This window comes from Tiliqua scincoides, chromosome 5 (genome assembly GCF_035046505.1).
Source record: "Tiliqua scincoides isolate rTilSci1 chromosome 5, rTilSci1.hap2, whole genome shotgun sequence".
Classification (NCBI taxonomy): Eukaryota; Metazoa; Chordata; class Lepidosauria; order Squamata; family Scincidae; genus Tiliqua; species Tiliqua scincoides.
Window position 1 is genome coordinate 47,265,171 of NC_089825.1, and position 27,128 is coordinate 47,292,298.

Genomic DNA, 27,128 nt, shown 5'->3' on the forward strand with positions numbered 1-27,128 from the left:
ACTTTGGACTTCTGTATCCATCTTCTGGCCACCATGTTTTTGGAAGGACATTGCCAAGAGGGAATGGGTTCAGAGGAGAACAACTAAGATCGTGAGAGGTCTGGAAACAGTCCTGGAAGGTCAAAAGAGCTTGGTATGTTCAGCCTGGAAAAGTAAAGGATATATGATCATAGTCTCTGCAGGGGTGTCACACAGAAGTAGGGGAGGACTTGCATTCTGGAGTTCCTGAGGCAGGACTAGAACCAATGGATTAAAATGACAAGGAAGCAGATTTAGGAGAGACACGAAGATTTTCCTAACTATAAGAGCTGTCCAGCAGTGGAACAATTTGCCTCACACAATGGTGGGCTATCTGTCACTGGAAGTTTTCTAGCAGGGGTTGGATAGCCATCTGTCAGGGATCCTGCAGCAGTCTGACCAGATATCATAACCAGAAAAGAGGATGAGGCACCTCAAAATGTAGGACATCCAAGAAAAATGTAGGACATGGCAAAATAAAAGCTAAAAACACTTGTATATTGATTTCATGTGGTTAGCTTAAACACTATATTACTTATTAAAAAATTTAAAACTATATTACTTATAATTCTTAACATGTGATTAATTAAATCACAAGAAGGCTCTGCACTCTTGCAGGGGCCTGCTCACAGGGAAAAGGAGGACATTTAAGTTCTTTTCCAGGACGCGAGGCTAAAAAAGAAGACATATTGTGGAAAAAGAGGACGTCTGGTCACCCTGTCCTGCAGGTGCCTGCACTGAGCAAAGGGGTTGGACTAGATGACCCCAACATCCTTTCCAGCTCTAACATTTTAGGATTCTACTAGCTGGATACCTGTGCTTCGCAATGGTGTTTAACAGCTTAAAATCCATTCTGACTCCAATACACTTCCTTTTGATTGCAATGAGCAATTTAAGTGCAGCCCAACTACCCCACGTCAGGCAACACCCTCTCATTATTCAGAGTCATGGTGCCATCGAATGACATGACTGACACCACGTTTTATGATTCTATATCATCCGCGATTTGCTAGGAGAGTGGGAAAGATCCCAGTGCAATTCCTACATTATCAGAGTCGGTTGCAGCAGCATGCCTGCTCTGGACTTAAGGCTGGAATTCTAAACACACTTAACCTTGGTGTAAAATGCTGCTGAAAAATACTGTACAGTGGAGTTTTAAAGTATACATGCAGAGCTCTTTCCATTGGAGAATTACACTTTCCGCCTTAAAAAGAAGCAGCAATGCAAACCAACCCCCTTATAGGTTTGCAAGGGCTGTAAACTCTATTTTGTATTGCAACTTTTATGGAAATAAAATAGGGACTACAATTCCCATCAAGCCTCTGGGAAGGAGGGTGGTCTCTGGCAGTCCTCTGGGGTGGAGTTGAATCATCCTGTGTCTGTTCTGCATGGGTGAGGGCGCGTCATTTGCAGCGGCCATTGGAGGGTTGCAGAGTCCTGCTCTCCCCACCCACCTACCCCGCGCTGCAACCGGTGCCTTCTTCTCTTGGCGTCCCAGGAGTTGCAATGGCTCATGCTGTGGGGGCACCCTTGAAAGTCTCCATCGTGGGTTCAGGAAACTGGTGAGTGTATGGGAGGGCATGGCCAGCAGCTTGGGTGCAAGGGGCACACCTGCTGCCCACAGGTCTTGCTGCTCTCTAGGGGTGGGATCAGGTGTGTGCCCCCCTTTGGCACTCACCTGTCATTCTGATCCTATAACGGTAAAGGAGCTCCTTCCAGAATGAGAGGCTGGGCAGGCTGCTACCTTATGGTAACACTTCTTCACCAACCAAGCCCTCCTCCCTACTTCCTTGTTGGGTGGCAGAGCAGTTGCACTCCTCTCCTTTGCAAATCCACTTCACTGCTGAATGTCCACTTTCCCTTCTTGTTCTACTCCAGGCTTGTCATCTCACAGATGACAAGCTGCACCTGCTGAAATTCTCTCTCCTGCACAATTGTTAAAGATCCAGGACTCCTAAAGTTGAAAGTTTGCCCACCACTGCTCTAGGCTGAGTCCCTGGGCCTGAATATCTACTGGGGTGTTCTGGCATATGCTGGTTTAACCAGATGGTGTGCTTGTTAAGTTAGAGCAGTGATTTTTCAACCCTTTTCATAATAATAATAACTAGGTATTTATATACCACCTTTCTGGTCATCGGATTACTCCTCTGACTTTTTCATCTCATGGAACACTGACAAGGTGCTGTAATTGCCAAGGCACACTATCCATTTTTTAACAATTGACAAGGCCAGTAGGGAGCTCACATCCTCCTATGGCCCTACTAATTATTGACCCTCCCCCAAACTCCCATGGCACACCTGCGGACTATTTGTGACACACTACTGTACCATGGCACAGTGGTTGAAAATAACTGATTAGAGGAAGCACTTACAATCTATAACTGTGCAGTCATGGGTGTGTCTACTCAGAAGTAAGTCCCATTGAATTTAGTGAGACTTGCTTCCAGGTAAGTGTTTATAAAGGATTGCAGCATAAGGGCATGACAGTTCCACCTGGACAATAGGGAAGGCTTACATTGGGGGATCAAATTTTGGAAACTGGAGAATACCCTTTGAAAGCTGGGTGCAATGTGAGATCTCTTTTCTTGAAAGGTGTTTGCCATGCTTTTGGTTTAGTGCTAAAAACGTTGTATGAGAAACTACCACGCAAAAATCTATATTGTGCACATACCCCAAAGTGAATGTAATTCTATTGTCCTCCACTTCTTATGGGATGATGGCATTCCTACTTAGTCAGCAACTCTCCTGTTGGCAACCTTCAGTCTCGAAAGACTATGGTATCGCGCTCTGAATGGTGGTTCTGGAACAGCGTCTAGTGTGGCTGAAAAGGCCGATTCGGGAGTGACAATCCCTTCCACACCGGGAGCAAGTGCAGTCTGTCCCTGGTCTGTCTCCCTGGCTATGGGCCTTCCTTCTTTGCCTCTTAGCCTCAGACTGCTGGCCCAGTGTCTCTTCAAACTGGGAAAGGCCATGCTGCACAGCCTGCCTCAAGTGTCTTAAATAATGGTACACACAGAAGTTACAAATTACTGTAGGTGCATTAGTTTTTAAAAAATATTTATGCCAAAGTCTGTTTTAATTTGCAACAATTTGCATGTATTTTTGTGCTTCCTTGGTCTGTATTTTGGGTTTGAAACATGAAATCACAAGAATAAGCACCTAAAAATATCTTCAAATGCTCCCCCACTCTTTACATTGCATTAAAAACACTCACATGACTATAAAAATACCTTTCACTTTGGGATGCATAATTTGTGAAAACTTGGCCTGTGCTTTTCTAAAAGATTGGCAAAGGCTGGATAGACCAAAACTATATACCAATACGTTTTGCCTGATAACAATCAAAAATTATCTGTCATTTGATTAATTGGCTTCTCTACTTCTGGTAACATGTGAGAGCTGTAGGCTATAGCATTTCTTTGAACACTGAAGTCTTATTTCTGAAATGCCTTTTGTTAGACACTAGAGTTTGTTAACGTTTTGGAGGAAAATATTTGGAGGAAGTATTTGAATGCTTAATTCATAAAGGTGAGTGTAGTATTTGAATGTTTAATTCATAAAGGTGAGTGTAGTCTCACTTACTACTCCCATTCTCCTCCCCACTTAGATCAGTTGTACAATTTAGCAGTAACTCTGTCTTTATTGCTGCTTGATACTTCACAAAAAAAAATATTTTCAAGTGCTCTGCAGTGCAGTCCGATGCATGTCTACTCAGAAGTAAGCCTCACTGTGTCACAATTGCAGCTGTAGAGCAATATTTGTAACTTGACTTTTGTCTTGTGCCCACTGGTATCTTATACAGGTGACAGATCCCATTCAAATAGCTGAATGTTATCAGTGAGTCAGTGCTGACTGTAGTGCCTGAAGGACAGAAGTTTATATCACCTTGGTTCCAAAGTAACCTCCTGTAGAAGCTGTCAGAAGCATTTTACAGAGAGCAGACTGTTCAGCATCAAAGAATAAGAAAATGAGATGGTCTGCTATTTTTGCAGTGTCGTGTTGCTGTCCTGGTTATTAACTTCCTTGAATCAATCTCTTATCTTGTTTTGATACCTACTGTCACCTGCCAATTTTATAAATTGCAGATGGAAAACTGCAATATACCATAAATTGTTTAAGGCAGCTCCTATAACTCGTTTAGTTTTGCAATTTACTATAAAGATACTAACTGAATGTTGTTGTTGTTGTTATATAGCCTTTCAACAAAAAAGTTCACATAGCAGCTTTCAGACAAAAATAATTAAATGGTTCCCTGACCCTGTCCCAAAAGGGCTCACTGTCCCAAGAGAGCTCACAAGTTAAAAAGATGCAGAAGAACACCAGCAAACAGCCTCTAGAAAAGACACTGCGGGATTGAAGAGGTATGTTCCTCTCCCCTTGCTAAATATAAGAGGGGCACCACTTGAAAAGTGCCTCTTGCCCAATTAGCAGGAAATATAATATTTCATTTTAGTCCAGTTAGTATATTGATGGAAACTTTGAAAAGTGATCAGAGAAACATATTTTTATCAACATGGTAAACCTATTGGGCTGTTAGAGCAAACTCACAGGATAGCTTCATTAGCAGAAACTAATATTCATAATTCACTATGTAGTTTTCTGGCAGCCCAATCCTAACCTGCACGGGGACAGGCAGGCCAAGTGGACTGCACTGTATCCAGCGCAGATTAGGAGGTGGCTGGAGGGCAACTCAGGGTCGGATATTTTCCCCCTTACTCTGACTAACGCCCCGGCTACTCCTGTCCAGCTACTCGCACCTGTACCAGCCAAATTACTTTTGCAAATCTGAATTAAGCATTCAAATTGGGGTAAGTCTGCAGGGGCCAGGAGTGGGGTTAGGATACAGTTTTGAGGCCCTGTGTAGAATGAGTTTAGCACCTTATAAAAACATGATGGTGTATCAATTTCTCTGTGTATTTTTTTTTCTTTTTGCTGCTGATAGTAGAGTGCAAACAACATTGGACTGTGTTTCCCTATGCATTGTTTGGCAATGCATAAAAGCCTTCATTAAGATATCGGATTGCCCCTGTTTCTAATTTTACCACAGTCCATGTGATGATTTCTCGCCAGCAATCATGATAAAGAAATGTGTGTGAAAGAGGGTAGTGTGTGTCCCATGAGAAAGAAAAAGCTCTCTTAATTCTTGTAGACCCTGTCTACAAAGCTCGATGGGGACATGATACAAAAAAGCCATGTGAAACTTTAAAATCTTCCTTTTCTTTATTTGGTACCGCCACACAAGGATCAAGTGTGGAGGGAAGATGGTGCCAGTTTGCAAACTGTGGAAGCAGAAAAGTGTTTTGGCTGATGATTTATGCCTCCAGCGTGAGCATTATCTGGCATCTGGAGAGCAGATCCATTTTGTTCTGAGGGCATAAATTTTTACCTTGTATGGGAGGAGTTTTGCTATTCAGACTATCTTGTTTAAGTTGAAGTAGTTTAGCCTTGCCTTTGAAGTGCCAAACTGGTGATTTATTTAAAGTTAGCATGTAACTTAATCATTCAGTCAGGCTGCCATAGGCACATAATTTTGCATATGAACCCAAACTGCATAGGAAACTTCATAGCAGGAATTTGATTGCCTTGCTTTGCCTTCTGTCTTGGCTGCTTGAAAATGCTCTGCTAGCAAATTCCAAGGACATTCCATATAAAAGAAGCCAGCTTTCTGGTGTCAGTCTGAGGACAGATGAATAGAGATGCGTGTTGATGCTGAGCTCCCTTTATGGCAGTGTAGATTATTTTATAAGCTTGCATAATTTGCTTTTCAGTTTTGATGAGCTGAGGTGAAACAGAAGGCCCAGAATTCAAATTATGACATCATTTCTAGCAATTGTTAAGGGCAACTTGTCTTTTCAGTCTTCTGTTTCAGAGGACTAACATGAAGACAGTTTCATTTATGGAAAAAAATTCTGGGCATAGCACACAAGCCAGAAACTCAACACAGTATTATGTATACCAGGGGTGCTCAATAGGTGGATCGCGATCTACCGGTAGATCGTGAAGCAAAATGAGTAGATCACGGAGTGCCAACCCCCCCCCCTTCAGGTGCCTCTGGGAGGAAACGCCGGGAGTAAGGCCCATTGTACTCAATGGGGCTTACTCCCAGGTAAGTGTGGCTAGGATTGCAGCCTCACTGCCTAATCCTAGGCATGTCTACTCAGGAGTAAGTCCTGTTATACTCAGTGGGGCTCAAGGTACACCAACATACATTGTACACATAAATGTTATATGTTATGATGGCGCGAACATTGTAAAAAAAACTCTGGTAGATCTCCAGGCCTTGCTGGGTTTCAAAGTAGCTCTCGAGCCAAAAAAGTGTGAGCACCCCTGATGTACACTATTTTAAAGAGGCTAATTTTGAATTATAGAATGCTAACTACAAGCGAGAGATTCTTCAGAAGAGAAGCTATCAGTGGATTGTATTCTTTCTCGATTTTGTTCCTATACTGTATATCCCAGCATAACACTTCTATCAGTGACTATTTGCTGGTATCACTTGTGTAATTTTTTTCTGTTTTTTTAGATTGTGTCACCTTGCACAAGAACAATTTTCTTAGTTCTTTGCTACATAAATCACTTTGAGAATGTTTGCTGCTGAGAAGCGATATCTAAATATCCTAAATAGTAGTGCGTAGTAGTAATAATAATAATAATTATATTCACTAAATCCTCAGGGAGTTTGAGAACCGAGGTAGGTTGTTACAAGGGAGGAGGGAAGGCAGCAATGCAATCCATAGGATCAATACTAACACTTTTATTTAGTGCAGAGGTTCTCAAACTGGGGCTTCAGGAGCCCTGTAGAGAGGTCCCCAGGCTCCGTGGACACTCTGGGAGGCTCCTACTGGCTGCAGGTAAGTAGAAAAAAACCCTTGTCCCTGGCAGCAGCACAATCCTGGGGATCGTGTTGCTGCCTTCCTCCCTTCCTCGCCCCTTCAAGGACCAGAAGGGCTTCTCAGGCTGCGGCATCACGACACCCCAGTTTGAAAACCTTTGCACTGAATAAAAATGTCAGTATTGGTAAAGCAGAGTGTATATCTCAGGTTCAGATTCTTTCCTTTTGTACATGTTTTGTTTCCATTGGCATAATTACAATATTCCTTGAAAAAGCAGATAGACCACATCCAGAGCTGGCTTTAAGCCAACTTGACCAATTGCTCCCAATTGGCCCCAGCACCTAAGGGGGCCCCATGCTAGGGTGATCTACTCTAGTCTTGTCAAATACACCCAACAACACACTGCAATCAACACCTAACACATTGCAGGTTTTATAGAGAACAGCAACGATTTTAATTTTTTTCTGAATTCTTAAAAACAAGTGGTTTTGTAACTATTTTGAAAGGCAATTACACATTTTGTTTGTTTACTTGTAGGCTTTCATGTATGCAATTTTATATTAAAATGCACACAGATCCATTTGGTCCATTAAGAGCACAATCCTAACCCCTTATGTCAGTGCTTTCCAGCACTGGCATAGCGGTGCCAATGGGACATGTGCTTCATCCTGCAGTTGGGTGTCACTCATGGAGGTCTCCTCAAAGTAAGGGAATGTTTGTTCCCTTACCTTGGAGCTGCATTGCCCTTATATCAGTGCTGGAAAGCACTGACATAAGAGGTTAGGATTGCACCCTAAGTCACATGCACTTTTTAAGCACCCATTTTGTTTGCTTTCCATTCTAACATAGAGGTATAAAGCTTATAATGTTATTTAATGCTACAGAGTTTGGCTGTGAACCTGGACCCCCCTGCAAAAAATGTTTCTAATTGGGCCCTGCAGCTCCTAAGGCCAACCCTTACTGCCGCTCCGTGTGAGCTCAAGCGTTACTGCCTGTGTCTTGACAACAAAACAATACTGTTCAGTGCCAAAGTTCACTGGCACTGACAAAATATACTGTATCTTTAAGCTTCCTGCGTATTGCATAAAAAATTGGCAAGAATTCTCAGCATGTTTGCAGTGAAAAATATAATTAGAAAGAGATGTACCACTTCAGCAAAATAATTTTTCTGAGAAAGCAAAAGCTGGGAGAGTAAAATAATGAAGAGTAAGCGGAAACCCTGCAAAGTGTCACTCAGCTGATGGCAGTCACACTGGGCAGATTTAAATTGAATGCTAATGTATATTGAATGATATCTTCTTGACATGAGCAATACCTTTTCTTGACCTCCTTAGCTATTTATTTATTTCTATGGTTCACATTATGCTACCCTTCCTCCAAGGAGCTCAGGGTGGCATACATAGTTTCTTTTCTTTTGTCCTCAGAACTATCCTGAGGACAGTGTAGATTAGGCTGGGAGATTATGATTGGCTCAAGGTCACCCAGGAAGCTTCATAGCTGAGTGGGCATTTGAACCTGGATCTTCCAGGTCTAACTCCCAAACCAGTAGTCCATCCTGGCTGTTGATGCCTATTGATTGATGGAAGATACTTTTGTAGGTTGTAAGGTTGCATACATCTTACAAGATACTTTTGTAGGTTGTAAGGTTGCATACATCTTACATTGTAAGCTTGGGGGTCCACCTGGATTCGTAGCTGCTCCTGGATTCCCAGGTGGCGGCTGTGGCTAGGGGGGCCTTCGCTCAGCTTCGGCTGGTGCACCGGCTGCGGCTGTACTTGGATCGTGCAGACCTGGCTTCGGTGATCCATGCCACGGTGACATCAAGGTTAGATTATTGTAATGCGCTCTATGTGGGGCTGCCTTTGAAGATGGTTCAGAAACTGCAACTAGTGCAGAATGTGGTGGCCCGTGTGGTTACTGGAGGTAGGCGGTTTGAATCTGTCGGTCCGCTTCTCCAGCGGCTGCATTGGCTACCCATTCGTTTCCAGTCCAAATTCAAGGTGCTGGTTTTGACCTTTAAAGCCCTATACTGCTCTGGGCCAGGGTATCAGAGATAGCCTACTCCTGTACAATCCGGCTCGTCCTCTTAGGTCATCAGAGAAGGCCTTTTTACAAGTGCCGCCGCCTAGGGAGGTAAATGGGGCGGCGGCAAGAAATAGGGCCTTCTCAGTAGTGGCACCAACGCTATGGAATTCCCTTCCCCTTGACTTAAGAATGGCTCCCTCTCTTGAGACTTTTCGGCGAGGCCTGAAGACCCTTCTGTTTAAACAAGCCTTCTGAGTTCTTGGCCTTTTTAACATCTTTTCAACATCTTTTAATATTTTTAAATACTTTGTTACAGGCCTGATTCTTTTATGATTTGCTGCTCTATGCTCTTTTTACCTGATTATTTTTTATCTGACTACTGTTTTTATGATATGTGTTAATATGCTTTTATCTGTTTTTAAATTATGTTTTTAATCTATTTTAACCTGTTGTAAGCCACCTTGAGTCCCTTCGGGGAGAAAGGCGGGGTAAAAATAAAGTTGTTGTTGTTGTTGTTGTTATTATTGTTATTATTGTCACTCTTTCAGCTGTCACCATTGGAAATACAGTAGTATCTTTGTTTCTGCAACTTGTGTTTTACAAGATTGGTTCTGAGACTGTACAGGGGAAAAGTTGTGCGTCCCCCATCAAGATATTCACAAAACTCTTCATAAATGTTTCTTGTACTCCGAACTATCTGAAATGGTTAAATCCACTCAGTGTATCAGATAAGTCTGTCACATAATTAAAATATTTTAAATACGAGCCTTTTGAATTTGTTTGCACTGAATTATTGAAATCTCACTTGAAAGTGAAGATAAGCAGGAGTATGTGGGTTTTAACAAGAAATCCGGATTGCATTCCAGCTGCCAGAAAGCACCTGACATGAATGACCTTGCATGTGTTTTCTCAATTCAAGAATCTTTGATGAGAATTCTCCCCTGATTATTAAATCCAAACTCTTTCTCTCCCCTCCCCTTCCCCAACTTTCTTACAGGGGTTCAGCTGTAGCCAAAATAATCGGCAAGAATGTACAAAAGCTGCAGAAGTTTGCTTCTACAGTGAGAATGTGGGTCTTTGAAGAAAACATTAACGGAAGAAAATTGACAGATATCATAAATAATGACCATGAGAATGTAAAGTACCTCCCTGGATATAAGCTACCAGAAAATGTGGTAAGTCTTTGGATATATTCACTTGGGCCAGGATCCAAAGATCAAGGCAACTAGTTGTGCATGTCCCAGGAGCTCTGGACTTACATTTCTCTACCATCACAGCATAGGGAAAATACTTGTAAAAACTAGAAGGACTTTTGAAAGCACTGTCAGATATGGCAAGGTGCTAGAATGTCTCTTGTTGGAATAATGAGTGCCGGCAATCTCATTGGGCATGCTGTCTAGCTCCTGGCCTTGACATTCCATGCAGTAATATACCTGATTACAGAGAAGTTAGTCATACTATGTCAGTGGAACTTACCCCCAAGTACGTGTATGTAGAATTGCAGCCTTAATTATTTGAGTATAGTGTGGAGAAGGGGCATTTTCATTCCGATTCTGAGAGCTTGAAAATGACAGATCTGTCTGTGCAACAGTCGTGTGGCCTTAAGGGAAGCAAAAAAAGAAATTGGTAATGAATAGAGTGGTGGGTGTATGTTGATTATTTTAATACATTTTTATCCCTCCTTTCTTTCACCAAGTGATTGCCCAGTTTTTCCGTTGATATCTCAGAGAGGGCCACTGGAGCAAGGGTAACCTATTCAATCAAATAAACATTGATACAGAATCACAGCACCTGGAAATATTCCTCACCAGCAGTTTCTTGTTGGATTCTGATAGAAGCAGTCAGGGCTTCACTACCTTTAGGAGAGCAGCATGTGTGCATGATGAGAAGCGCTTTTGGAACTGTTCTTTACATTGGAATGAATGGAGAAGCCCCCCTCCCCCAGAGATTCTCTTGGATTGGGGTGTCTGTTAATATCTTAACAAATGAATGAAGGTAAAGAATATCTGGAACTAGATTGCTCTTTTTCTTTTTAATAGAGCCTGTAAACTGTCCATCCTCCGATCCAGTTGTCTAATTGGTGACTAATTCCTTGCTACAACTTTTTAAAACTCTGGTGCTGGGTGTCGCAAACATGCTGTGAGACACATTCATGGCACCCAGGGAAGAGAGGCCATCAGCATTGGGCGTCAGCACTGAGTGGCCATACAGCACTCCTCCAGCACTAGCTGGTGATAAGTCTTATTGGGGCGGTGAGGGGGGGGAAGCAAGGAGTGGGGGGAAATGGGGCAGATGGAGGGCAAAGAGAGAGACGGATCGGGGCTAGGAGCAGCCTCTAACCTCCCTCTTGGCCCAGGCAGCCTGATACAGGCCTCCTTGGGTCTGTGCCCACTCAAAAGACAGGAGACCAATTGGCACAGTGGCTGCATTACCCAAGGTAGGAGAGCAAATGCTCCCTTACTCCGAGGAGACTCCCGGCGCTAGTCTGGTGTCCATAGGATCCAGCGGTAGCCGTTTTGGCACTGCTGGAGCCCTGGGTGCCACTAGGTTTAGGATTGAGCTGTATATGTTCACCCAAGAAAAATATATCATTTAATTTAATTCAGCTTCTAAGCAGGAGGTGATCAGAAAGTTTACTAGGCTTCGCTGGGTGAGACTATGTTCACAGTTTGCACCCATTCTAATTTGCCATTACTTTCAGATAAAAAGCTAACTACTATCCATCTGTCAGGTGTTAGCATCTTAACTATATGGATTATTTACAGTATGAATTCAGATTTTTGGATTTCCAGCTGGATGCGCATGCCATGATAGTGAGAAGGCACGTGCAGTACTTGGCACAACATTTAGTTATTTCTTTTCAAATCATTGTAATTTTTAAAGCAATGTACTAAAATAGTTTTCGCAAATGAAATGAAGATTCAATTTAAAACAACATATGGAAATTGAGACAGACTGTTAAAATAATTGTTTCACTTCTTCCCCCCCCATGCTTAATTTTTTTTCTACAGGTTGCTGTCCCAAACCTGAGTGAAGCTGTGCAAGACGCAGACTTGCTGATTTTTGTCATTCCCCACCAGTTCATCTATAAAATCTGCGATGAGATCACAGGGCATGTAGCTAAGAAAGCTGTTGGCATAACACTCATTAAGGTATATCATATGCTATAAGCATTTTCAGCATATGAAGGAATTATCTGAAGTCATTTATTTATTCCCTCCTCTTTTCCCTCTTTTATTTCTTCTTTTGTTCTGAGGAGTTAGCCATCCAATCATTTTTCTCAGTTTTTTTCCTTCTGCTGTTCCTGACAGAGTTCATCCTAGATCTTAATTTTATTTTGTGCTTTTCCATTAGGGAGTTCATAGCGGTGTGTGTGTATGTGTGTATCTTCTTTTTATAAAAATTTGTGTATATATGCAATGCGTGACTTGTTTAAATACCAGCTTGTCTTCCAGAATTCTGGGCAGTGTATATGGTTCTCCCCCCAACCCAACCAATCCTCCCAGCAGTCCTGTGAAGTAGAGGAGACTGGTCCAACATCTCCTTGCCCATTTTCCCCCCAGTCCTAGTCCAAAACTAAACACTATACCAGTGATTCCCAAACATTTTAGCATCAGGACCCACCTAAACAAATGTTTCATTTTACCAGCTGCTCAAGCCTTTGTGGCTATAATGGTGGTTGGGCAGTAGTGCTTCCCCTAAGCAGCAGATTGTTTAAACCTTGATGCTCATAGCCTAATCTACCCTGTCAGTGTAACAAACCACCAAAAATTAGGTCATGATTCACTGATAGACCACAGATCTACAGTTTAGGAATCGCTGCACTATACTATGTGAGGTCTTGTAAGCTTTTAACACTGAAATTCAGGGTTTGTTTTTTTTAATAAATGCCCTGCTCAGCTGTGTGCTTTTCAGCTTTCCCCTTCTGGCTGTACTCAAGGAATTTCAACTCCTTCCCCAAAACAAAAAGATTGAGAGAGACTCCAGTAGTTCCCAACCTTTAGGAGCAGTCTGCTGTCCACCCTGTCTGGTGGTGTGTGAGGGAGTGCTTGCTCAGCAAGATGCTGGAAGTGATCAAAGGTGGGTTTTCTTCCTGAGACCTCATGGATCACTTCTCGGGGTCTTGTGCACCACTTGTGGCCCACAGACTATAGGTTGGGAATCAGTGCTCCAGAGTGACATTCCATGAGGCGATTAGTAATTTCTATGTTAGTTACTATACAAATTGTAGGTGTAGAAATCTAGTTACTGTAGTTTACTTAAATTCTGATTTTGAATTTTTTTCCAGCCTGTTGGTTGAAATTAAAACATTAATTCAATGAAAGAAAAACCTTCTTCCCACAGTTGAATTTCCCCTTTTTGCCAAATGTTTAGTGAAAGTATTCAAGAAATGAAATGAGTTCAGTAACACTAACCCATTGTCTTCTGCCAGATGGGTAACTACGTTAGGCTGCAATTCCACAAGCGCTTACTCCCAGGTAAATCCCTAGTGTGGTATAGAGTGATTATACTCTCTGCTTATTTGTGAATAGAGATTACCATCTCACTTGGAGGATGTTGAGACCAAAAATTCTAGATTGATAATTTCAGAAAAGTGTATAAAAAAAAAAGTCGTAGTTGTGACATTGCTAGTCAATAAGGCTATGGCAAAGTAGTTCCTGTAGTCATAAGGGTTCCATTTGATGCTAATGATGTATAGAATCCATTATAAATTCCATCCACTGGGAAGGGGAATTGTCAGTTTTCTTCTGTAGTATGACTACTGATTTGAGTAATTCTCTTTTAACGTTTACTGCAGGGAATAGACGAAGGCCCAGAGGGACTGAGACTCATTTCTGATATCATCCGGGAGAAAATGGGAATAGACATCAGTGTGTTGATGGGAGCCAACATTGCCAATGAAGTAGCTGCAGAGAAGTTCTGTGAAACCACAATAGGTAATTTGGACAAATACTTCTAAATAAACACATTCCCATTGTTGATATGTTTGTTAGAAGGCCCACATCTTCTCAAATGTACTTGTTCATCTTCTCAGTGTAGCAAATGCAAGCAGCAGAAAGGTTATATAGGAAATGTGGGAGGGAGGGGGGGTTTCTTTCAAACGTCATTGTGTCTTCAGAGCAGAAATTTACTTTTATTTTCTAAGTGATGATTTCCCAAAGTTTTAGAGATGTATTTTTAATTCCAATAGAATTGCTCAGGAAAACACTTCTAGGGGTAGTAAGTAGTGCAGTGCTCTTCAAAGGCCTTTAATACAACTTGCGAGAGAGAATGGAACCTCAATTTTATTGCTGTCTCTTTCCATAAATCCTCTTTAAACAAAAATAAAAAATGGACTGTCTTCTAACTAGGCTTCCAGTGTTTTTTTGCACGTATTATTCTTGGTCCTGCAGTTGAAATTGCCAGCATGGCCTCCTGTGTTGTTGCTGGTGCTTGGTTTTATAGAGGCCTGAGTGAGAGAAGCTTATCACTACTTCAGGCACAATTTCCAAGCCTCCTCAGGATACTTGCAAATTTAAGGGTATCACCACACTTTGGCCCTTCCTTGCCCATCTTACTTGCACTGGCCTTGCTAGTAGTTAGGCATATTTGGGCGTTTTGGCTATTAATGTTGCTAGATGTTTAAGCATGAAATCTGTGCTTTAGGTGACTGAGCTCCAGCCACACATAAAGATGTCCTATTTTATATATTGATGTTCTTCAAATACATTGTAATATTTATTTGATTAAACATATGACAACTAATTGCAGGTGAAAAATTAGGGGCAAACTATGAACATCATGCACATAATTTGACAGCATAGAATTGACATAGATGGCATAGAGACATAAACCCACCTGAGACTTATTTATTCTCTTCTTCATCCAAGGGGGTCAGGGAGACATGTATAGTTCCCCTTTTCATTTAGAGACTTGCAGCATACTCATGTGGTACCTACCTTATGCTGAAAAATTGTAACTGATGCAAGGTGACAGAGTCCAGTCCTGTCTAACTTTCCAACACCGATGGAGGCCCAAGGTAAGGGAACAAATATTTCCTTACCATGAGAAAGCCTCAGTGACTGCTCCCCCCCACCTCAGGATGCAGTTCACAACCCATTGGCATAGCTGCATCAGTGCTGGAAAGTTGGATAGGATTGGGTCCCTAGGGAGCTTCATGAGTGAACAGGAACTGGAATCTTGTTCTACCTGATTTAAATTCAACATTCTAGCCCTATGTCACATTAGCTCTCAACTGTTAATCTGCACATTTTAGAGAGATAGTGCTAAAGCATTTGGAACATTTAAGGACTTGAGCGAGGCTGGTAAATACTTATCTTCACCCCCCCCCCCCGTAATACTTGCGTCTACTGTCAAGAGCCCTAAAAGCATTTCCCAAACTGTGGGTTGCAACCCACCGGTGGGTTGTAAGCTGATTTTTGGTAGGTTGCAGGCCAACCACAACAAGGAAGTTGCACAGCAATATAGGGATGCCTTGTAGCACAACAGCTAGTGACAGACCATGACCCACCATGGTCAACAGAGTGGATTGTGGAGGCAGAAAGAACTGTTACCCTATACTGTGAGAGACGGCAGCAACAGACCAGGCAAGGGACCAGGTCTCAGTATTTCTTGTGAGACCTGACATGTCCAAGAGATTCAGCAGTAGAATGGCAGTTGGAACATCTGAGGACAGGCTTGTAAGCATTTTTGTCCCTTTCCCTCCATAACTTTTTCATCTGCTGCCAGGAGGCATAACTGACAGACTGAGTGAGAAAGCCCAGCCCAGTGTGGGCCTCTAACATCCTGTTTTGCCTGTTTTTATTGTATTTTGAGTATGTTGTAAGTCACCTCAAGAACTTTGTTTACTAGATGGGGTATAAATGTTAAATAAATTGAGAATAAATAAATATAACTTCAGTTTAGCCTTCTTTTTCTCTTCCCCCTGCTAGGCTGCAAAATTTTGGAGAATGGTTTCCTCTTCAAAGAACTTCTTCAGACTCCAAACTTTCGAATAACTGTGGTGGACGATGCAGATACTGTTGAGCTTTGTGGTGCTCTTAAGGTAAAAATGTGCTTGGAACAGGAGAAGTGAGATTATTATAATAAATGTATCAAAGTAAAAGTTCTGTCCCCACTTTTTAAAACCATAGAGAACGCTCTGGGAACTTGGTAGCAGGGCCAGGTTCCTTCCTATGTGACCAGGAGCAATGTGTTGATACCTGAGCCGGATTAGAGGGCTATTGCAAAATTCCTCTCAGCCAGCCTGCCTTACAGGCAGCTTCCTCTTGTGTGTCTGTCGGAAAGCAATGTGGTTCTGAAGCTATCTTGTTGTATGGGGAAAATCCCTCCAATGGTTTCTAAGCACAGTAACACATTTCCACCAAAAGAAAGGCATTAAGTCCAAGTTGTAACTTACCTGTGCTAGTGTCATCCAGTAATAAGTTTATATAACTCCATTGATGTGCACAGCACTTTATATAGAAAGCAAGATCTTTGCCCTGAGTAGTTTACAGTTTAGATATTAACACAAAGGAGTCATGGGGGGGGGGGTGGTCAAGATAGTGATTATCTGCAGAATTTAAATGTATATCAAAATATGTACTGTGTCTGTTTGGAAACCAGAAATCAGTCCTGAGGAATAAATGGGAGTGTTGCCAAATATACAAGCCCCCAAGATGAGGGTCAGGCCGTGTGTCTCATTAATATACTGTCCTTATCAATTACAGCATATTTATAATCTTTCTTTCCTCCTCCCCCCCTGCTCTTTTTTTTTTCTCAACTCATCTAAACAAAGATTATTTCAATAAGGATTTTTGCCATTCTAGCAGGCACAAACATTTTCATAGGAAAAATTCAGAATGCAATACTCTTCTAATTGTGATAGTTTTTAGCTCTGAGCACATCCAAATTCACTCTCTCTTTAATAGCTATCACAGCTGGAAGATGAGAAAAGAGTTGCTGCTCAGATGCTCATGTTCTGTGTATCCACTTCATTAGATGTATTTTTGTTGTCTCTGTCAAAATGCTGATGGGGATGCATACACAGTGTTGAAGAAGACTAGCACTGGGCGTGATTTTTCTTCCCTTTAAATAGCAGATGTGTCAGGTGGCTATTGGCAGTACTTCAAGAGCTCCTGCTCTGTTTCCAGTGGCTATGTCTCTCACTAGCGTCTAGTCTAGTGAAATATATGTAAGTCCGGGGTTGGCAATCTATGGCCCACAGGCCCAAATGTGGCCTGTCACCTAAAGTCATCAGGCCTATATGGGGCTCAGCTTGGGAGGTGAAGATTCCCTTCCAGTTTGCCATGTGCTGGGCAGGGAACGGCAGAACTTCCTGCCCAAGGACTCCACTTTCCAAACCGAACTCATGGAGCACACAAGACAACAAGAGACCTGCATCTTGGTGCCCTCCCTTGCATTTGGCATTCTGAGGTAGCCTACTTCTAAACTCAGAAGTTCTCCCCCCCCCCCGTAATCTCTTCCATTGGTGAGTGAGATCCCTTCCCTTCATGCCCAAAGGAATCCAGTAAGGATGGAAGATTTGGTTCCACCAATGTAAGCTGCTGCCCAATGCCAGAATTTTGAGCTCTTCCAGGTCTCCGGAAAATGATGCCCTCAGCCATGTAGGGAGGCTTTCCTCCTGGCCGTTGGTCCTTTGGTTGGCTGTCACTGATTTAGTGTTTTTTTTTTCCTCATGTTGAGGAGCTTTATTTTCTATGTCTTGAGGGAATGCAAGAGACAATCCATTATTCATGTAGACTCTCATCTAAGTTTGGCAAAATGTATGTAGGCAATCTATTCTGAATTATATCAGTATTACCAGAGTTCTCTCTGGTTCATTGAATGTGAACTCAAGCTTGTGATTCATTGCCTGTCTTTCTGTGCTGGGTACTGACTGGAGGTAGAAAGAGCTATAACAGTGGTTCCCAAACTTTTTAGAGGCTCTATAGGCTGCTGCCTGATTTATAAATGCCAAGGAGTGTGGCTATAAGGGTGATTGGCAGCAGTTCTCCCCCCCCCCAAGTTGCAGCTTGTTTTACCCTTGATGCACATAGCCTAATCTGCCCTGTCAAGTTGCTTGAACCACCAAAAATTGGGTCACAACCCTCTGGTAGGTCCTAGACCCACAGTTTGAGAACCACCGAATAAGCAGTATCCATCAAATGAATCTGCTTTGTACAGTCAGACAATTGATCTGATAAGTCCTGTCTGCTCCAACCTGTAGTGATTCTTGGTCAGAGAACTTTTCTGCCCCTCCTGCAGGAGATGTTCTTTTTAACTAGAGATTGAACCTATGTCTTTAACTATGCATCAGTCCCATTGGGGTTTGAATGTGTGTTGAATCTGGCATAGAAGGAAGATAAGGAAACAATCTCTGCTAGGCAGAGTGTATTGTGCTGTGTTGTGATCTCTTAGCAAAAAAGGATAGATTATTAGAGCTGTCATTGCTCAAAAATGGGAGTCTTTGTAGCCTTCCGGTGTTACCCTTCTATAAGACCTTGGCTAAATGTGGCTGCTTCAGATATTATTGTTCTGTCAACATTATATCTCTTTTTCCTGCAAAGATTTCCTTATGGGTTCTGTTTCTGCTTAGCAATCCTGTGTAATTGCTCTGGCCTCCAGAAGTGCAGCCATATGCTGTACTGATTTAAACATTTATTCACGTTTGGCATGACATCAGATTCAGCCACTGTCTTTGTTATAGTAACTGTTGCAGTGCTCATGAATCTCCTTGGGGGGGAGGACAGGGGAATGGGACCCAACACAATATTAGATCCAAAATCATTATAATATCCATTTTATATCTAAAATTGAACTGAAATTTATCTGCCAATTGACCAGTTGGTACAGGACTTGAAGCAAAATTACCTTTGCATAGGTCCTAATAGTCTCTCCACTAGACCATGCTGGGTTTTAAAACAAAAGCAAGGATGCAAAACGTTTATGTATCGCTCTTCAGGATCAGAAATGCACTTAAAAATTAAAAAATGTAATTGTGGCTTCAGAGTCTTCTCAGAGCTTACCTTGGTGTAAAGTGTGTTTTTTCTCCTTAGAATGTGGTGGCAGTGGGAGCAGGTTTTTGCGATGGTCTTCGCTGTGGCGACAATACCAAAGCTGCTGTCATTAGGCTCGGACTAATGGAAATGATTGCCTTTGCAAAAATGTTCTGCAAAGGGCAGGTGTCCACCGCCACTTTTCTGGAGAGCTGCGGAGTTGCAGATCTTATCACGACATGTTATGGTGGCCGCAATCGAAGAGTGGCCGAAGCGTTTGTTAAGACAGGAAAGGTACAGTCTCTGGGATTTGCTCTTCTTTTGGGTCACTGTCCTTTATTTGACTCCAGTAGCTTACTTGTCCATCTGGCCTGGAATAACCTTGTGACAAATCAGTTGTTGAGATAAAAACTGTATATCTGGGCCTAATAGTACCGTCTTGTGATCTTATGGTTATGTTAATGCAATCTTATTTCTCCTTAAATTCTCTGGATTGTTGTAATAGGTAGTGTTTTGAATATGAAACACGTCACATGGTGTAATGGAAGTGCGCAAGATACCTCGAGGAGATAGGATGTGGTGTCAGCAGTGGCCCCTTTAAGGGTTAAGGCCTGGGCATTCAGCTGCAGCCACTTGAAGGCAATAGGGCCCTCAGGCATAAAAGCCCCTGATGAAGGGAGATTTTGGTGTGGGTAGTAGAAGGAGAAAAGCATGAGACTGGAGAGATGGACTGTGGAACTAATGGCTAATGGACTACTGGAACTGCTGATGGACTGATGTGTGAATGGACTTTGGAGGCTGCTGGAGCAGAAACTGCTGGAGACACTGAGATTGGTGTTTGGCTGCCATGCCCAAGACCTGTGGAGGACCAACTGCTGTGGTGGTGGGAGGAGCTGTTGGCAGGAGAGGGGAGGAAGGAGGACCTCTGTACAGGTGAGCTACCCTGGTGGTGGGGTCCAGCAGTACTACAGGGCAGAACCAGGGTCATTTTGGGGGAAAGAAGGGTAGCTAATTAGCATAAAGTGGGCATAATTCTCTAGGCAAATGTATCATAAGCTGAGAAAGATGTATTTTTTTCTGGGAATAACTGCACATTTGGTCTGAGCATAAGAATGGTGTCTCCAGTAGTAGCATACCTTTGGTTATGAGTGCTGCAAACCAATAGAGATAGCTACATCCCATTTTACCCTGCTTGTGACATTCTTCACTGAATAAAGTTTGATTTCTTTCTGAATGGATACAAAAATATAATGGATAAAAAAGTCACCCCATTTTCAGATCATTATCTACACTGATGAATCATTCAGTTGTTAACTTTTTTTATCTATTCAGTCTATTGAAGAGCTAGAGCATGAAATGCTGAATGGACAAAAACTTCAAGGGCCGCAGACTTCTGCAGAAGTGTATCGCATCCTCAAACAGAAAGGATTGGTGGAGAAGTAAGTGACACAGTGTGAGACACATTTAACCCATGCTAGCATCTACCTTCTAGAATTTGCTGGCCCTGACTTCTAGTAGCTTTCTGTCTAATGTCTCGAGCGGAGTTTTCCAAACTGTGGAAACTAGGGGCTTTAAGGCTCTAAGACTTCAATGCTCTAATACAGGGGTGTCCAAACCCCGGCCCTGGGGCCACTTGTGGCCCTCAAGGCCTCTCAATGCGGCCCGCTGGGAGCCCCCAGTCTCCAGTGAGGTTCTGGCCACCCAGAGATTTGTTGGAGCCCACACTGGCCCGACGCAACTGCTCTCAGTGTGAGGGTGACTGTTTGACCTCTTGCTTGAACTGTGGGATGAGGGCTCCCTCCACTGCTTGCTGTTTCACATCTGTGATGCAGTAGCAGCAGCAGCCTTGCTTTGTGCAAGGCCTTTTATAGGCCTTGAGCTATTGCAAGACCTTCATTCATTCATTCATATAAGATCATCTTTAATATATTCATTTGTGTAAACTTATGTAAATTTATTCAAATTTTAAATGTAAATTAATTCCTTTTTCCCCCGGCTCCTGACATAGTGTCAGAGAGATGATGTGTCCCTTCTGCCAAAAACGTTGGACACCCCTGCTCTAATAGAATTGCATTTTCAGTTTCTGTTGTTGTTGTCAAGTAGGATTTTAGGCAGTCACAAATACTTGAAAAATGTTTGGCTCTTCCAGTTGCAACAATTGAGTCTCAACACTCTTGTTTCATGGTGGAGCCAAATAACACAAGAAGAGAGAACAGGAAAAAAAGTGTCACTTTGGCTCTTAGGTGAGAGTGAAGTAGCATTACTTCAGTATTTCAATTCAGTGCCATTGAGGTACTGCTAACATGTTTTACCATAAGGGGTGCTTCCCTCATCCAAAGCAGCATTTCTGTTGGCACAAACCAAAAATGCCTTTCTGAAACAGTGGCAGACTGTTTTGAAAGTGGTAGGCACTCTCTTAAAAGGTCTAGAATTTTCCATGTGGTATTGCAAATCAATGGATAATCAGCTAATTTCAAGGGTGAAACGTTGTCTCTTTAAATGCTTTAGAGGGGTAACTTCTAAAATCTCGCCTAATAAGGAGAGAACCCAAGGCAATTAGAGCTAAAACATGAAGACTGCCAACTACTGTCTCAAGAGGGGGCACCTCTCCATGGGACAGCTGTTTTTTTGTTTTTTTTTTCCCTTCCCAAATATTCCTGAAAACTTTAGGTGCAACAGATGTTTCTGATAAGGGGGGAGAGGACGACTAATGAAAGAACAATAATTTCTGCTGTCATCTGGAGTTTAGATGTTAAAAATAGAAATGGCTAGCTGAGATTAAAGCCATTGATATATAATTTCTTGCTGATGTCTAATATATGGGAATGGGTGAACTCCTGGTTCAGGGCAACTATTTCCAGCTCTTTGCCCATATTCTAAAATACTGTTCAGTATATACACAGCTGTCGTAAAAAAAGGATATGAAACCAGCAAAGGGGTGGGGAAAGGATAGGATTGGGCTCTAAATATTTTAATCTGTCATCATTATGTAGCATTATGTATGCTGGACACTCTCCTTCTAGTAAGATACTGCCTTCTTTCACCTCTTTATTTTTTAGGTTTCCATTATTTGTTGCTGTTTATCAAATCTGCTATGAAGGAAAACCTGTCCAAGAGATGATTTCTTGCCTTCAGAGTCATCCAGAGCATATATAAAGCACTTCTTCACCATTGTCACAGCTCCACCTGTCCGTAATCATATGTAGACTCTGATGATATAATGAAACTTCACAAGAAGCAGCTCCATTAAGCAGTCATAGCAACGTGAATGTGTATGAACTTGCGTCAGTCGTTCTTGTTTAACATGATACTTCTGCTTTTAGATTCCTTGCTCATATTTTTACTGGGGAAAAATGTCAAGTGGCTTTCCAGTCTCCAACGCACAACTTGCACGCTCCTATTCTAAGAATACTACATCTTCACAATATGGAAGAGACTGACTGTTGCTGGAACTTACATTCCCGTGTTTCCTGGTTGTGAAGGATTCCAGCTGGGGCCTGCCAATGACTATGGGGAGAAAAAAAAAATCCTTTTCCTTAATGAGAATTGAAAGTGGCCTATTAGTGGCAGTTCATCATGGGGATGTTTTGCTATAGTACACAAAGATTTAGTAGTGCACATTCAGCTTTTAATCAGGCTTGCATGCCTTTCATTGACATTTGCCTGTTTAATGAATATTTTCAGTGATAATACTTTGATAGTATTTATTGGATGAGAGAATGGCATTTGACCTTTTTCAGAGTTAGATTTTAAAAAAGATTTTTAGAAACACAAATATGGAAACGTATTTTAGCAGGGTGAAACTTCTTTAAAAGAAGTATGCTATAGACCAGCAGTCTCCAGACTGGAAACTGCTGTGTAAGGGAAAGCCTTCCCCATCCTGCGTGGAGATTACCATTCTGGGTTGCACTGTCTTATCTTTCAATTCAATCATCTCACAAAGTTGTCCTGGGCAGCCGCTTCCACCTGGAAAGCCAGGCTCAGAGCCTGCTGGTTCAATGGGTAAGGGAAGTAGTTGCCTATGGTATTGCATCAGAAAATAAGATGGTGTAGCGCAGAACAGTAAACTCCATGCACAACGGGGAAGGCTGTTTGCAGGCACCGTATCCAGCCCAAGGGGCGGGGTTTGGCACCTGCTGCTATAGACAGTAATATCTATCTTCACTCATGTTTATCTTCTATTTTGTTTCTTTTTCTCTTCTGGGAACTGCATGCCAAATAAGGGCACTGAGGGACCATGCTTTGGCATCGAATATAACTAAATATCCCTGTGGCCTGGATTGGCAACAGCTTGTTGGGGGTCCTGCAGCAAAACCTTGCACTGTATTGCTGCCCTCGTGGCACCTATTACCCACCCCCTGATCACTACCACTGTCACCAGTCCTGAGGGCTCAGGGGTCAGCCCAGCCAGTTGAAACTTTTGGCATTTGCCCTCAGCCAGTGGCTGACCCAGTCAACCCCTACCCGTGGCATTGGGAACAAGTATATGTTTGCAGCCATCCTCTGTCCTTGGTGGGTATTGGCAAACCATGATGACATGGGATCATGGAGTGGGGTGGGATACAGCATGCCTCAATGGTGAGTCTGCAACTCACTACTACTGGCTCAGCTCAGCTCAACTTCTAAAGGAATTTCCAGGAGATAGTGAGATGCAAGCTTTCCACTGTTGGCATGCCCTGTGTTGGAAATGGTTGGCATGCACCTCCTCTTGTTTGTCCAGCCAATTCTGACTCCCTTTTCACAGGAAAACTTCTGCACTGTTGGCCTTGTGGGTCGATTTGTCAGCTGTACATGTGGCTTTGTTCCTTTGGCTGCTTGTTTGGCTGCTTGTTTGGTGTATGTATTCCTAACACTTGAGGGGATGTTAGTTTTGGCTAATCTACAAGCTACAAGGAGCAGCTCAGATTACAGCCACTAAGGAATGAGAATGTAGTAGGAATTCCCAGTAGTGCATGATTGTGTCCTTCAGCAGACTGTTAAAATGTGTACTGTTTTGGTGCCTGTTATAACTGCTAGGTTACCTGTCTGATCTACCTTTTAAAATCCATTTTAACCCTTTCAACCCTTCAAACGGGAGAACTTCCTGGATGCTATTCATAGTCCAAACTGCCTTGATTTCCTGGTGTCTTAAAGGAATGAGAGATTGAAATGACCTCGTCTTGACACAGAGAGTTTGATACATTACTGAATTTGTCTTTTCCCCAATTGATGATGGAAGAAAATACTTGCACTTTTTGAAAAAACTAGTTATAAAAATGTACTAAGTGAGAACTTAGTCTGGAGAACAATGCTACTGAGCATAATACTAGACCTTAGTCCTGTTCTGATAACCAGCAATCTGCTTTATCTTTACACACACTCTTAGCCCAGGACTTCATGCATGGTATTCCCACCTGTATATGTGTGCACTACATGAGTATGGGTTTCATACTACTTTTGTATGTAAATGCTTTTTGGGTAGGGAAAGCATAACACGTGAACCAGAGTCTATGTGCAAACAGAAAATTGCTTCACCCTTTCAAAAACTCCAACCAAATTGCATTATTCTATACAACTTAAGAAATGTAAACATGCAGGGATGCATCCAAAGAAAATGAGTAACAGCCCAGTTTTGAACTGCCCACCACCCAGAGGAGCAGCAGGGCCAAAATGGCTTTCACTGCATCCTATGCATGCCGGGCAGTTGCCAGCATCTCCTGGGGCAAGGGAACATTTGTCCCCATCTCCTGGGTAAGGGTGCAGTCCCGCAGTGGGGCTATTCAACTCTGCACCAGCTGTGTTGCCGGCACAGAGTTGAGAGGCCCTGTGTTGGACCAGAAGGTCCAACATGGGGTTGAAGATACGGTGGAGCAGGGCTCCACCATTCTCACTCCCCCCCCGACTGACCCGTCTGCCTCCCGGAGCTCTCCCCTTGCTCCAAGTGACACGTGGTGAGCCTCTGGCTGGTGCTGAGCTCAGTGCAGACTGGCGTTGAGCCAACACCAGTGCTGACTGTCACGGGCGTGCCTTGCGGCATGTTTGCAACACTCAGTGCCAGCATAGAGCCAGCGCTGAGAGCACAGGATCAGGCTCTATCTAAGCAGGAATGAAATTCATGAGACTTAAGTTGGTCACAACAAGCTTGAATTGAATTGGCTTGAAGCCACAAGTGGCTTGAATTTTATGTTGCAGCATTAGAATTGTTTGAAATCATGGGAAAGTATGTCTGAGAGAGTGTGGGTGATCCAGTTGTTCATTGGACATCTTGGGACTGGATAGTGCACATTCCTCTTGAAGAATAAAGCCTAACAGATTTTATGTGGAAAAATTTGATTTTTCTTTTAATATTTAATAATCTAGTTTAATGATGGTGTTGCCTTTTCTATTTCAAACATGCAATGTTTATAACTATTGAGTTTTTGTAATACATTAAGGGCTATGTAACCTGAACATGGCAAGTTGCATGTATTGTTGAAATACTATTTACTCCCTTTAATAAAATGAATAACTTTTTTTTCTATAAAGGCACTTGATTTTGCAAGCTGATGAAAGTATTCCTGAATTGTTTCTCTAAATTCCACTCATTTATTTTATTACTTCCAATAAAATGTAAGATTGTTTTCTTGTCTTCATTCATAAATCTAGGTTTAAGGGCATGAGAGTTCACTTTGTTGGTTTACTTCTGTCACTTTTTCTAGTAAAAGCAGCTCTCTTCAGTAATTACAGGCAAACTGGGATTTAGTGCACTTGAAATGCAATTGTCCCATGTGAGTTTAGGGAAGCAATATGGGTTTCGAGGTTTATGCCCTTTTCCAGAGATCCATATGTACTTCAGTGTGGGACAAGTGCTCCTGTGCATACACGTTTCTGCGTGAAAGATTTGGTCTCGCACAGCTTTCTGTCTGCCACCATGAGCCACATTATTCCATGCCTGCACTAGAACTCCCATGTTAACTGGAAATAATAATAATAATAATAATAATAATAATAGGTATTTATATACTGCCTTTCTTGGTCTTTATTCAAGATTTTATTCAAGGCGGTTTACATAGGCAGGCTTTATTAAATCCCTTATTAAATAGGGATTTTTAGAATTTCAAAGAAGGTTCTTTCTTTCAAGAATGACTACATTCAAGGTGTTTCAATTCCGATCTGGCTTCACATTCACATTCACGTGAAAGAGACATTTGTGAAAATAAATTTTTGTTCTAATGCCAAGCATATACCATATCCTTAAAAAAGTTCTGATCCTATCCTCTGAATTCTTCTGTGTATTTGACTAGAAGGAAGGACAAAAATTGATATCTAAGGAAATTCTGCGTTTTCCAGAGGAATAGCTGTGTTAACCTGCGGAAGTAAAAAAAAAAAAAAAAGTCTTTATGGCACCCTAAAGACTTAACAAATGCAGGGCACAATCCTAACCCCTTATGTCAGTGCTTTCCAGCACTGGAATAGCAGTGCCAATGGGACATGTGCTGCATCCTGCAGTTGGGTGTCACTCACGGGGGCCTCCTCAAAGTAAGGGAATGTTTGTCCCCTTACCTCAGAGCTGCATTGCTCTTATGTCAGTGCTGGATAGCACAGGCATAAGGAGTTAGGATTGCTTCCGCAGAGTGCAATCCTACATTTTGAGACGTAAGTCCCACAGTGTTCTATGGGGTTTACTCTCAGCAAAACATGCATAGGATTGTTACCTTATTGCAGCCGTTTTCGTGGTGTGCTGTGAATGGTCTGCAGGTGTTCCACGGGAGTTTGGGGGATGGTCATTTATTAGTAAGGCCATTGGGGGATGTGAACCTCCCATCAGCAGCATGGTGTGCCTTGTTCTTTGTTTAAGAACTGATGGTGTGCCTTGGCTATTTTAGCACCTTGTCTGTGTGCCATGAGACAAAAAAAGGTTGAAAATCACTGCCTTATTGTGTTGTCTGCCCAGTGTCTGGAACAACAGTAATAATGTTCCACTAGAGGCCGCTGCTGTGCAAACCATGTGCTAGGCTGAAGAAAACTATATGTCAGGGTACAGATGCTCTTCCAAGTTCCTATTCTAGCTCTGATGTTCTCCAACTCCTTGGACTTGTGTTTACTAATGTCATTGTCCCATAGGAAGAGGATACTTTCATATGAATGAAACCCCAGGCAGATGATTGCATTTAGCGCAGACCATGTGTCTGATCCACAACAATCTTCTCTATATAACTTGCAATACTACTGTGGCATGATCATTTGTGAAGTTATATTGCAACTGTTGTGCTAGGACAACTGAATGCATGTAGGGTTGTCCTAATAGTCTCTGTCT

General features: G+C 42.3%; 1 protein-coding gene across 1 annotated transcript; it reads left to right on the forward strand.

Annotated features, from left to right (window-relative positions):
* Positions 1 to 1,410: 1,410 nt before the first annotated feature.
* Positions 1,411 to 25,451, forward strand: GPD1L (glycerol-3-phosphate dehydrogenase 1 like). The gene is made up of 8 exons (XM_066628479.1): positions 1,411 to 1,580; positions 9,874 to 10,051; positions 11,888 to 12,028; positions 13,675 to 13,813; positions 15,809 to 15,921; positions 18,914 to 19,147; positions 20,186 to 20,292; positions 21,913 to 25,451. The coding sequence occupies exons 1-8, from the start codon at positions 1,525 to 1,527 to the stop codon at positions 22,007 to 22,009; spliced, it is 1,065 nt and encodes a 354-aa protein (XP_066484576.1). The 5' UTR covers positions 1,411 to 1,524; the 3' UTR covers positions 22,010 to 25,451.
* Positions 25,452 to 27,128: the final 1,677 nt, after the last annotated feature.

Excerpts from the sequence above, each read along its gene's own strand:
- GPD1L (XM_066628479.1), top strand. The coding sequence starts at position 1,525 with ATGGCTCATGCTGTGGGGGCACCCTTGAAAGTCTCCATCGTGGGTTCA. Across the intron at positions 10,052-11,887 it reads ATAAGCTACCAGAAAATGTG|GTTGCTGTCCCAAACCTGAG; the intron begins GTAAGTCTTTGG and ends TTTTTTCTACAG. Across the intron at positions 12,029-13,674 it reads TTGGCATAACACTCATTAAG|GGAATAGACGAAGGCCCAGA; the intron begins GTATATCATATG and ends CGTTTACTGCAG.